The following is a 13,301-nucleotide window of genomic DNA, read 5'->3' as shown; positions in this document are numbered from 1 at the left end:
TGTCATCTTCATCTCTATGTTCTAAGGCTGCATACTTGTTTGCAAATAGCAGCCTGAATTGGTCTGCTTTTATTTTTACGGCGTCTAGGTTGGCCTGTTTCTTCCTGACCAATTTTACTTTTTCTCTCTTCAAATTCAGGTGAATCCAAGACCTTGCTAACCTATAATCACTGCGCTTTACTCTACCTAACACTTCAATGTCCTTCACCCGTGCTGGGATCGGCAGAAAGTATGAAATCTATTTCGTTTCTTGTTTCACCATTAGGGCTTTTCCAGGTCCGCTTTCGGTTGCTACATTTTCCTAAGAAGGTGATCATTATTCGCAGCCTATTCTTTCCGCGAATTCTACGGCATCTCTCCTCTAGCGCTCCTAGAATCGACGCCATAGTCGCCAATTGCTTGTTCACCAGCCTGCTTTTCCCCCACTTTTGCATTGAAGTCGCCCCTTACTACAGTATACTTAGTTTGCACTTTTATCGTCGCTAATTCAACATCTTCATAAAACTGATTTACTTCATCATCATCATGACTGGAGCGTAGGCTTGTACTACCTTTAATCTAGACATCTTATTATGTTTGATTACGACTACTGCTGCTCTCTCATTTATGCTGTAGAATCCGTCAATGTTGCCCGCCATGTCTTTATGGATTAGGAATCCTACCCCGTATTGCTTCTTATCTGGAAGACTTCTATAGCAGAGTACATGGCCGTTAGTCAGCACTCTATAAGTTTAACCAGTTCTAACCTCACTAAGGCCATTGATATCCTAAACAATGCCTGATAGTTCCTCAAAGAGTCCTGATAAGCTAGCCTCACTCGACAGAGTTCGGGTGTTAATGGTTGCCAGAAATAAGGCGGTAGATTACTCTCTCTGGAGCGCCTGCGCCCTTGTCCGGAGAAAGAACTATGACTCACTGTATACAATGAAGGTCATCGCCTTCTTAAGGTTGCCGCTTAAACCAGTGCGCTGATGACGTCAGTGTGGCTCCGTGAATACCGCTATTCCCACACATTTATACCTTCTTTACAGCAGGAAACGGCTACGAAAGCGTATCGCTTATATTTTATATTTGTTTTTCAAACTAACACAACGTAATACTTTCTTAATAAGTAAACAACGCACTTGACGAGGTCAGGCGTTGTAACGGCCAACAGTGACGTCACGGTGAAATAGTGCGACAGCCTCAAGGTGGAGTTGCCATGTATCCTTCGCTTAACTTTACTTTTTATTCTGACATACAGTCCACGTCCCTCAGTAGAGGTGTCGTGCAGTCAGCTTTCATAAAGCAGGAAGTATCAATGTTACACTGCACTCTTAAATATGTTACAATTTTCTGGGGGTAATTTTGTCCCACAACAATAAATGTCATCATTTGCGTGGGCACTCCAGTTTCTTCAAATATCTTTTAGGTGCTTTCCTGTCAAGAGCTCTTTGCATGTTTCGCACGTAGCATTCATGACAGTAAAGCATGAAGCCCTAGCGTTAGGAAGATACAGTGTTCTGACAAAACAGCTTTTCCGAGGATGAAAGAAATATATGTAGAAACGGCCTCCGAGATCTCTCTCTCTCTCTCTCTCTCTTTTCTTTTTTGCGCGAGGCATGTGCTATACTATATAGCCGCAATCAGAGAACGAACATATTAAACATGAAATGCTTTTAGCTCCCATTGTCAGCGACCTTGAGCCAAAAGCTAGAGCCGTTATCCGGGCACTCAAACGAGAACATCCGGGCAAGTTGTGAGAACAAAACGAGATCGTCCGGGCAACCCGTCAAGACCGCATTACATACGCTAGTTACTTCTAAAAAAAAATCAGAAACATTGCTTCCGAGTTCTTCCAAACGTTTGTTCACGACATCCCTGAAGCATTAACTTCTATTTCACTGAAGTTTTATTTGTCATTTCCAATAGCGACGTTCAAAAGGCAGATACAGGGCACTATATACTTGATTGCCATCTTTTGGCGCTGAGACAGAGTTGCCTGCGCTCTTTTCAACGCCAGTGATCCGTGAGGTCCGCGGCTCGTCCGGCGAGTCGGCACCGTCCAAGCCGGTAGCGGCCGGCGCACCACGGATGGCTCTTTGACCGAGACGAGACTTGCAATGAGGTTCTGTCTGTGACAGGAAACTATTGCGTCCATACGGACCAATGGACAGTGTAGCGTGGTGCGGTGTGGTGTGGTGAGGTGTGCCGTTGCGAACATGCACTTAAGATTGTGGCTTGTGTCATCGCCGACCAATCTGATTTGCCTGTAGCCATTTCATGCTTGCATCTACTCTCGATTACGGGAGAGCCGGTATTTTTTTTAAAAGGCGGCGCATGTGCTCTGACTGGAAAGCACGTGGTTGGTGTGGAACATTATCCATTTATCTTGCATTCGACTGCGCCACACTTTAAATAGTGTTAAACCCTTAGGTATAGAGTACCATACAGTTAATACACCCTTGGCGCACTTCTTGGCACCCTTCCATACAATGCGTCCTTCTTATTGGTAATTTTGATTGGATGTAATGCTGACGAAAACACCCAATCTGCCCGTTTGGAACATTCAAGTGTGTACGAAAGGCATATATTGCAGGTTATGCCTTACATGAGTGTAACAGTGTAGGGGTATTTTATTTTCGCAATGCAGGGAAACTGACGAGGGCGTTACAGTATTACTTCTGCCAATCTCTGTCCTGCGACGATGGTAAATGAACAATTACATGTTGCTCACTATAGCGCACAACAGATTTCGCAAATGTCCAGAGATGACCAGACAAACAAACGCTTACAGTTCCGATCTATTCCTGCCAGTGTTACACACGGACATAAATATCCATTGAGCATGTTTTATGGCGTCTCGTAAGGCTCGCGAAGTGGGCGGAATCTTGTGCCACTTGTTATTTACCTTTGACTGACATTGATCAAACATATAATGTTGCTACAGCCTCGTTTCAACATGTGAACTTATCTTTGTCATGGAAGCCACTTCTTTCCTTGGCAGCGTTCATGTATGCGTAGCTCTCACTCTTTCTATCTCCCTCAATGGACTATACGCAAAAGTCTGAAACAGGCTTTCCCACGCAGCTATCTTTCCCTAACCAAGACGGCCGCGTTCCTGCTATAGATAGCGCTGTTGAAACTGAAAAAAAAACGCGTTTTGAAACCTCGGACCGTACGTGGAACAGACGGCGGTACGAATGACGTCACTGACCCGCATGTTGATACTCCAATCACGATTCTAGCCCGAGGTCCGCCATATTGGTTGCCTCAAAGAAGGTGTGGGGGGAAGCGCGCACTTGCAGGTTTTTGCATATCCAACACCACTTAGAGTGTTGGTGTTGGCTCATCCTACTCTACACACTAGCTTGTATTTCCTTCGCCCCACTGAGAGCGGGGAAGTGTGAGCCACGCGTACCTAAAGGAAAAGAGTCGCTGTCCTGACGAACTTAAGTCCCGCTGTCGAAACATCGGCTCCCGCGACATTCCTTGTTCAAGCACCGTCTTCAAGTGTCTGTCTTCCCCGTGAACTGTATTGTTTGTCATCTACCTGCTGTTTATACATTCGCGTTTCTTACTTCCGCCCCAAATCAAGGTGCAACTCTTTAACGCTTATTAGACCAACGAGTTTCCTCCATGCAACCATGCAGCTGAAAGATGAACTCTCTTCAAATATGCGCACGCGTAGCGCGTCGAAGCAGAGGCAATGAGTGCGGGAAATCATGCAAGCTCTCCTAACGGAAAAAAGAAAATAGAGATAGAGAAAGGAAAGAAGGGCCGCGCGCATCGTTCAAGCGGCTTCCTTTTAGCGAGCTGCCAATGGCGGCCAAAGTGGGACACCCCGAGCGCGAACGCACCGCGTGGTTGCGAAAAAGCGCCTCTGCTCGGCTTGCATGCATGGTGTCCCGGACTTCCTGGCGCTCGCGTCACGTGCAGATAAAGCAAAAAAAAGAAGAGAAAGCACGTGTACAATTATGGAAACCACCATGACAGGCTTTCTCTTTCCTTTTTTTTTCCTTTTCGACTTTTGTTCGTTTCACACGTCACAATTACATTATAGAAAATGGAACTCAGAACGGACACTATGGCTAATATGACATTTCCACCAGTCTCGAAATAGAATGTGTGGGGACGTTCTGCATTAATAGCTGTCATAGTTAAGGATTCAGAAAATTGTGCAAAAAAAAAAAAAGAGAGACAGTGATCGTTCGCCTGGAATGGGAACGGCATTCGCTTTAGATACGAGAACATATAAAGCATACGCCGTAAAGGCTTTGCGATCCGCCTACTCCCCTGTTGCCGTCACAAGATTGAACACCCTCACTTTTGTCTCTCCTACTCGATAAAGCCTCTTCGAGGTCGCTGCTGTACCTCTCAATAATTGTGAACAAGCCATGCCGTGTTCTGTTGCTCAATGACGCGCCTTTCCGAAGGGCTGTTTGATATGAGAGAAACAAGCAAACACGTTTTCATCACCCATCATTAATACGTGGCACGACGCGTGCAGGAGCTTCGAGTGGTTTTTTGATATCCGGGCAGTTTAACATACTGCCCGAACATCAAACAACCGCTCGAAGCTCCTGCGCGAGTTGTGCCATGTATGCGCCATCGGCCATACCATGCTGAATACGCCGGTTCAAGTACGGGAGATGCAAACATGTTTATTTCTTTCTCTCATATCGAACAGTCCTTCGAGAAAGGCGCGTCATTGAGCAACAGGAGAAAATAAAATAAATGGCAAGCGGGGTGAAGGGGGAATACAGGCTCCTGTATTTGAAGATTCTCGCTCCCCCCCCCTCCCCCCGCCCCTCATTTATTTCATTTTCCAAATCGTTTCAAACATACATGCACTCGCGTTCTGCGCGCTTCTGAAATTTTTGCATGTACGCTTGGGCCTATAAAAGATGTATATCAGCCGCCAATACTAAAATGGGGACGAAAACCTGCCGAAATCAGTACGGCAAGAAATTAGAAACCAAAATACCATCTGAACATTTGTCATCTTTTGTCGTTTTATTATTATTATTATTCCTTGGCATTGCGCTTCCAAAGCTGAAATGTGTAGTAATTAAGGTGCGAATGCACGTTACTGTCAAACGCTCTACGTTTCTTTTTCTATTATTTTTTTTATAACTCTACGTAATTATACTGAAGCAACATGCGCCGTCTTTTGAGCGCCTTCAACCCCCCGAGTGCATTTTTTGTAGATTGGTGGTCAAATAAACTTGATAGACTGTATGCGTGCAGAACGCACTTATAGCTCTGCGCATGTTGTACTGAACAGACCTGTGAATATTATTACTCGCAATGCCTGAGGAGCGACACTGTTGAGCTCTCGCGGTTGTTGCTAAGGGCCTTCAAAGGCATGCGACCTGCTCTAAGAAGAATACAAACTCGCGTTTATGCTAGCTGTTAACGATCATCATTCAATGTCATGACTGCAGCTGCGCACATGCCTGACGAGATGTGGGTTCAACCCCTTGCGACAGGCTTTTCCCATGGTTGAAAAAAGAAAAAAAAAGAAGAAGAAAAGAACCGCACATTACAGGAAACAAAGCAAGCAATATGTATCTATAACTCCTGATGTAAGATATAATTAATTGTGCGTAATGTCTCGTTGATTTAATTTCTTCCTAGGTCTCCTAAAGCACGCACGAAACTTGAACGATACGAGTCAAAAATACGGGAAATATCTGCCAAAATGTCCGCACAAGGTCATTTGTCGCTACTGATATATCGTCCCATTACACGTGATCGAGCGCAGAACATTGCTCTCGCTTTAGGAAACACGTTCGATCTAATTCGGTTTTACGTATATGCGCGCGCCTACTTTTTCCTCATTTCCAGCAAGTCTGACTGTTGGCGCTTTCTCTAAAACGTTTGCAGAGCAGTGTCCGATCAAGGCTTCCCATTTAGGTAAAGGTACCGCATGCTGCCGCTGACACGAAAACAAAAAGGCCAACAAACACGCTGCGCCGATTTAGCAGGAAGTCGGTTGAACGGTATACCGAAACCAAAACTGGGTCGCAGAAAGGCTCAAAAATTGCGCAGCCTTGCGAATGAATTTGTGCTTGCGCATCGCCGTTCATAAAACAAACGGAGCATGAATAAGTATTCTCTACGTCGTCAAAGCACCATTCAAGGGAGTTTTGACCTCGGCGACGCCTTCACGCGATTTCACGCCGTTTCGCCTTTTGCCGGTGGCAGCGTTTCTCACGTGTAAATGCTGATATTTTTGTGTACGCTCTGGGGGTTTCATGTTGATCGCACTCAACGCGTCCTCGCCGTTGCAAATTGACCGCCATCTGACCAAATCCGGTCCTCTGTGAAATTTCAACGCTGTGTGTGCGTCAAGTGGTTGTCATTTATCGCCTTGCTTCGCCTGGAAAGACTTTGAAGCGGCCATCGCTCTTTGTTTTTTGTGCCATGGTGGTATCAGCTGGTGCTCTCCCGTACCCCTTGAAACGCCGTGTAGTGTGACTCGTCCAACTTTTGCGGCACCATTCGAATATCTCCGCTTGCAAGTAACGCCCGTGCGTGCTGAACGTTCACCATTTTCACCGATGAAGCGGAGAAGGTGAGTAGCTCGGCTTCATAGTGTCCTTGTCGTAACTGTTAGTTCAAGTATGGTAACAGTCTGGCTCGAAACAGAAAGTCTGCTTGTGTCTTGACGCTTTCTTTCAACCGTGACTGCAATGCTTAGACTGTACGATTGTGATTCTTGTTGGGAGCCACTGTCCCATCTTATGTTTTATAGCAGGATGAAGTGGTAGCAGAATGAAGTGCGAAATTCCCATCATTACGATCTAGTTGAGTATTAAGAATCCCTCATCTAGTGTTTTTCAGTCTTATACGGGTGTCACACGGCGCACTTTTGATCGTGATCAAGCCCGATCCGGATCGAATTTCACGGTCGTGATTGGCTCATTTGCACAAAATGCGCGAGAGAGCCATTCGCAGTCGAGAATTTCGATCCGGATCGGTCCCGATCGCGATCAGAAGTGTACGTGTGACACCGGTATTACTGGTCGACAAAATAGAAGACGTGCATCATAATGTAGACAAGTGATACGAAAGTCTTATCTTTAAAAAAGCGTTACTTGTTTATCTTTACTTAGCTGTTACTGATTTATCTTTACTTAGCTTGCTTCTAATGATAACTTACGACCGCAGTGTACGCAAGTAGTTCGTTTTTAATGTAATGAATGCAAACATACAAACATCACGATTACACGTGCGTGGAGGCCCGCGATTTTATTCTTGTTGGGATCATACAATGCCGCTGTCAGACTGCCATTTACGAGCGTCAATGCTTTTTGAGAACTGCTGCATGTCCATGCTCAGGAACACTTCGATAATGCAATGTTCGGTGACACTACATGCGTCGATTAGTATCGAGAAGGTTTATGAAAGTTGCCTTCAATGATAACCAAAATCTGCCATGTGAAAGGGTATAAATACTTCAAGCTTAAAATACCTTGCCTCTGTTGTTCTGCCCTTTTTACACCAAATCTTTGTTTTGTCCATGCAACTTTATTTTTGCAGGTGATACGAGATCGCTGTTGTCGAGAGCGATTAGTAGACGGCTGTAATTTGTGTAAGTTTCTGGTGTTTTCACCAGTTCATTGCTTCCAGCATTGCCTGCTTAACATTCTATGGACAGCATGCATTGGTACTAACATGCCGCTGTGTTTGCATACTGGCTCTTGGGGAAGTGCAGTAGTGAAAGCCTTTCTGTTTATTAGTGTGCTTGCCAGCATAATTTTGAAGAGTTGGCCTACTTCACGGTCAGGTTTTACACCTGTGAACTTGGATATACCATTTGTTTTTCATTTCACATCTATGTAACAAGATGTCAGAGTTTACATTTGCAACTAGTTGAAGTTATATATCTTTCAACAATATAGTGAAATATTTTGATAAAAAACAGCAAGAGCTCCAGTGGTATGAAATCTTTTAAAGCTGGTGGCTAAAGTGAGGCAAAAAAGGTTGCCAAATTACTGCTAAATTTTGCTGCAGTGCTGCTGAAATTGTCACTAAAACTGTCTAGTGCCCTTTTAAATAAAGTAGACATTTTATAACACTATAATATAACCTAATGTGGCATAAATCATCTACCAAAATGTTTCATGTCTGTCTAGTGTTTGTGCACGTGAGGAATGAGCAAAATTTACCAGCAATGTGTGGCTGGCTTTTACTTTGCTAATATATTTAATAACGAATGATGACAGCTTAATTTCTGCCTCTGTCTTCAGATTGTAGGATTACAAACACAGCATGGCTCAAAAGAATGCAAGTAACCTGATTTTCATAGCAGGACAGGGTACTTGGTCCACATTGTCCTTGCAAATTTTCTAGTTCTACGTGGTCATGAAAGGTGAACTAAATTCTGTGATACAGACTTAGTTGCATCTTGTTAACACTGCAATGGCAATTACGTGACCTTTATACGTGTCAAATACCATGCTTCCACCCCTTGATCTTTCTGAAAGCACCTTGAAGTATTGATTAATTCGAAAGCCATTAGAAATGGAAGTGGTGTGTTCAGATTCGCGTGAACAAGCCTACGTTCCAATATCAGTGCCTTTCTGCAGTCGATCTACAGATCTTGTTACTCACTTTCAGCATTTTAAATGTCACCATAAGATTTATTGCAATTGGCTTATTTGCTGATACACTTCCAAACATCCACCACTGGAACGTATTTAGAAACTGCAGAACCCACAGTGATAAGACTCATTCAAATCAGTTTTGTAATGAATTAAAGAAGCAGAACAAAACAAAACAAAAAAGGCATCTATTTTGTGAGCACATTGTGAAGCTTGAGATGAGTGCTGTGCTGTGAAGCACAAGCACTGTGTAAGGACCACAATTATGGAGCCCACATGTTCTATGGACAATTTCAACTGCTTACATGTAGCTTTTGAATAATAAAATGCGTTCCAGGAGGGTTTTTTTTTTTAACAAATTTTGTAATGTCAAAGTCGCTAAAATGCCACCAATAGTAGTCATGTTTCGGAAAGTAATCGCTTGCTAAATAAAAAGATTTGTTGCTAAACAGACAAGAAAGTTGCTTAATTTAGCCTCAAGATTGCTATGATGGTAATGCTGTTGAGTTCTCACGATACAAGCAAACCACCATGACGGGTGTTTTGAAGGCATCAATGAGGCTGCATGTAAGTCCAAATTTTTCCAAAATGGGATGTTTCGTCTCTCCTTCAAGTTATCTGCAATCAGTTTCTTAATTACTGCTGGCTGTAAGAGTACTTTTGTTTAATGCTTTTTACTTTGGCTAATGTGTCTTTAAGCTTAAAAAACAAAGTGCATGCACAGATCATTGTACAAGGGTTGAGTGTGCATTGTGTAAAAACCTTTTGAGGATGTTGGAAATTATGCATTAAGTGTTATGCCTTGCTTGTAAGCTCTGTAATACCTAATAGGCCTTTTAATAATCCACAAGTTGGCTTTGCCACACTGTGTATTTGCCAAACTAATGGCAGTGCTTGTCAATGTTCAAATGAAAGTGAAGCGGGAACTTTGCATGCTGGCACTTGACTGTGCTGCACATGATTTCATTATAGGAGCCACATCTACACATTTCGTATTATGAGCCTCCCACAAACTGTACATGTATGCACTGATTTAAAATGTTATTACACTTCTATGAGACTGGAAAACTGTCTTGAAGAAAAACTAGCTTTACAATTATGAATATAGCCCCCTGTATATTGTTTCATTTAACTTGTAGCCGTCATGTTCCCTGCGACACTGCTAGGAAGAACTTTCTCTGTCCTGCTTTTTTTTTTTTTTTTTAAGAACCACGATGGAAGAAGTGATCCAAAGTCACCTGTCTGCCTTTTCCTCAGCGCATTTCTGAAGGTGAGACGAGAGCATCACGAGAGCGAAGCTATAGGCAAGGAAAAATGGGTGCTCAGGAAACGTGCAGGCGCGCCTGTGCACCGACGCATCCTGGTTTGTCGCTCAAAGGAACCGAGTTCGCTATGCTAGTGAAATATCACAAGCGAGCCTGGTTCACTCTGTAAAATGTTCGCTGAGTGAGGCATTCGCTAGGCGAGGTATCACTGCAGAGTTCCTCTATTTTCCTGTTTAGTGTTAAATGGTTTTAGGCCATGTGTGGGAACTAAGCATGTTGTTTCACCACGCACAGTAATGGGTTCACACTGTGGGTCGAACCTTGTGCAGGCACCGCCTTGAAGTGCGGGTGCTGGCGGGCCTTGGAATGACCTCCGTGAGCCACTGGCAGATCGATGACATTGATGATGCTTTGGCTGCGGATTTCGATGGCAGCCTCTCTGGCCTGGGCATGGAACTGGGCACTGCATCGTTCAACATGAGGTAGGCTTCCACCCTTGCTGCAAGCAGGCCTTTGTTTCTATCTCTCTTTGAAGAAGCACGCTCAAAGATATATTCTTTGTTGGCCACTGCGTTGCTACTGATAAAGACCAAAAACAAAACCTCTAGATAAATGTTTTTTCCTTTGTGTGGCCCTTTTATAGAGAAAACAGAATTTAAAAAGTGGGCATGAAAGTGGCTGTACTATGTCGCTTCAATTTATGAACGTTTATGCCGCTAACATGGCTTCCTATATGCATGAACCTTTATTAAAATCACAATACAGTGCTTTGGTTTTTCTAAGACCATTGCTGATGGTCTGCCCATGAAGAATTGATGATGTAAAAAAACTTAAGATTTGAAGCATTCATGCCATTACCTTGCCCTGTGTCTTACAGGTGTTATTCAAGATTGGCGAGGGGATACCGCATGTTGTGCATTGTAGAATCAAACTCTCGGTTGTTGTCTTAAAGGAGCATGCTACCTGAAGTTGAAAGAGATTGGCTGTTTAAATGTAAGAATTTGTTACGAAACTTGCTTGTTTACTGAATTCATCACCAGCCAAAATACATAAAAGGAGTCTTTAATGTTTCAGAGGACTTAAAAAGGTAAAGATGAGAAGGGAAGCAACATAGTGGTCCAGTGTTAGAAAGCATGTTTTCTAAATGAAGCAATGCTAAAGACAACTAATGCAATGATTAATTCTTTCTACCTCTTACAAAACCAAGAATTCCTTCAACATTTTGTTGTAGGCATTTTCCATGAGCCTGAGCAGTGATTTGCATGTGCTGTAATGCATAGCTAAGTAGGGTCGTCATTTTTTCATCTAGTTTATGCTAGAACAATTGTAAAAATACTTCGGAATCTGGAAAAAGAATTTTTAGGACTCTTCTCAAGATCTACTATGAAAAATGACATTGGCAAGTAATATCAGATATAGTAAATAGCTTTTTTGAGTATCACAAGAGTCTTTTAAGAAGATGGCAGTACTGAGAGCTAAAACATTTAAGTTTTGTGAAAATGTTAAGTGTGCTGCTCATTCAAGTCCCTACAGCAACCTGCTTGTTAATTGTGTTACGAAATAATATACAAAATATTGTGTGCTGAAAAGGTAGGGTAGACACTTTATGCTAATAGCAGCATTGGCTATCAATGACAGACCCTGCAGTATTGTCATTTATTTTATGAAGTTTCTGCTAAAGCATTAATTTAAAATTTTCTTGAATCTGTGTTTGTATAGTTCCATTGGATATCTGATAAATATAATTCACTATTTGCTAAAAGAAATTTTACTGCTAAAGCAATGCTCCTAAAATTCACTATATCTAGTAGAAAATCTGTTGAACTGGCAACATTGGGGTTGGGAGCACTCGTTCCTTCTTCTGGCTTTAGGAATACCCTCTCCTGCTTATTAACCTCCAGATACTGAATTTATTTCATGGTATATTTTTGATATTCCCAAGTCTACATGAACTTAGTAAAGAGCCCGGCTGATGGCCTACGATGCTTCCTGTATTGCAGCTACTGAAAATATTTCTAGCAAGTTTTTATAGTTTTTCAGGGTGGCCGACTGGGAAAAACAACCACATACATGCACATGCATGCACATGTTATCTTTATAGGGGAAGCTTGCTAGCATGAGTGTAGGCAAGCTCAGTTGCTGCACCCTAGCAGCAGTAAAAAGCATGTGAACAAACGCTGCTCATCTGCAGTTTGTAAATTCTTAATGCTGTCATCTGCTAAAGAATGCCTTACAGTGAAAAGACAATTGCGATAAAGTTGCAGAATTTTTGTGTGCTTGGTTGTGTATTGCCTGTACACAATTAGAACTTTAGAATTCAATGGAGTATGTATCTCCTAGGTGAAAGTATCCCCTTCAAGCACAAATATTTTCTGACCCTTCTAAATTTCATTTTAGTGCATGAACTGTTTCATGTTGACATACTTGGAAAGAGCCAATCTAGTCACACGAAAAATATGCCTGATGGTTAATTTAACACTGCGAAATTAAAGGAATGAATCCGCTACATGATGGCATGCTGACACCGTAAGCAAACATACAGCATTCTGTCTTCCAACTTATATTTTATTAAAACACTTTACATATATTATTCAAGCTTGCAGCATAGGTCATATAAGAAGTGTTTCAAGATGTATGCAATAGGTTTTAAATGCCATTATTTTCGTAAGCACTTTTGCCTTTGATGCACTATCTTGAAGTGCACAATTGTGAGCACAGCACCTGAAGGAGATGTGCTCCAAATGATTGCCTTTCTTTATTGCCTCTCTTGTTCCATTGCTTCACATCGCTTAGATAGTGCGGTAGTGTCAGTCTTGTCATTTTAGAGGAGCCATCGACATGTTCATTTTGGAAGCACTAGTGGTACCTATGTTTGTCCACAGGTTATTTCAGAAGCCTTTCAGTACATATCCTCTCAAGCTTTGGGCACCTTGTTTATGATTTTGGTGCAGTGAAAAAAAAAAGAGTAATTTGCATCTGAAATCAAGAAAATCCCTCTCCATATTAAGTTCCCCTGTATTGTTACGTACTTGTATGTGTTTCTGCATTGAGCTAATTTAATTGTGCAGTTTTATTTGCCAAAACCATGATCTGATTAAGAAGTACACTCTAATGAGTACTCTAGATTAATTTTTGATACCTGGCTTTCAATAACCTGCACCTAAATCTAAGTAGACGAACGTTTTTTGCATTTTGCCCCAATCGAAAATGTTTCCACCGGGGCTGGGACTGAACCTGCGACCTTAATCTCAGCAGTATGTCGCCATAGCAACCAAGCTACTGTGTCAGCTGTGCATTGAGCTTTTGTCAGTAGCCACACTTACTGATCTCAGATTTTGGGCATGCAGTTTCATTCCTGTTTGTTATCGCTGTGTGACTGGGATGCCTTTTTTCAGTGCTTGTGTGATCAATAAGAGAACAACTTTAGTAGAATGAAAAGCAATGG

The 13,301-nt window shown here is 42.4% G+C and overlaps 1 protein-coding gene across 4 annotated transcripts in view; it reads left to right on the top strand.

Moving 5' to 3' along the window:
* Positions 1-6,178: 6,178 nt before the first annotated feature.
* Positions 6,179-13,301, top strand: part of gem (transcription factor CP2 like gemini) — an 84,684-nt gene continuing 77,561 nt past the window's right edge. For 2 of the 4 annotated variants that reach the window (XM_075693338.1, XM_075693336.1), the window contains exons 1-3: positions 6,179-6,559; positions 7,528-7,579; positions 10,186-10,338. In XM_075693338.1, coding sequence (XP_075549453.1) covers positions 10,223-10,338 — 116 coding nt within the window. In that variant the 5' untranslated portion in view covers positions 6,179-6,559; positions 7,528-7,579; positions 10,186-10,222. Of the gene's footprint in view, positions 6,560-7,527; positions 7,580-9,798; positions 9,862-10,185; positions 10,339-13,301 lie in introns of all 4 variants that reach the window. The other 2 variants (XM_075693337.1, XM_075693340.1) reach the window with 2 other exon arrangements.

The sequence above is a fragment of the Dermacentor variabilis genome, chromosome 5, assembly GCF_050947875.1.
Source record: "Dermacentor variabilis isolate Ectoservices chromosome 5, ASM5094787v1, whole genome shotgun sequence".
In the NCBI taxonomy this organism is placed as follows: Eukaryota; Metazoa; Arthropoda; class Arachnida; order Ixodida; family Ixodidae; genus Dermacentor; species Dermacentor variabilis.
The sequence above is the reverse complement of the archived record's forward strand: the minus strand, read 5'-3'. Positions and strand labels throughout refer to the sequence as shown.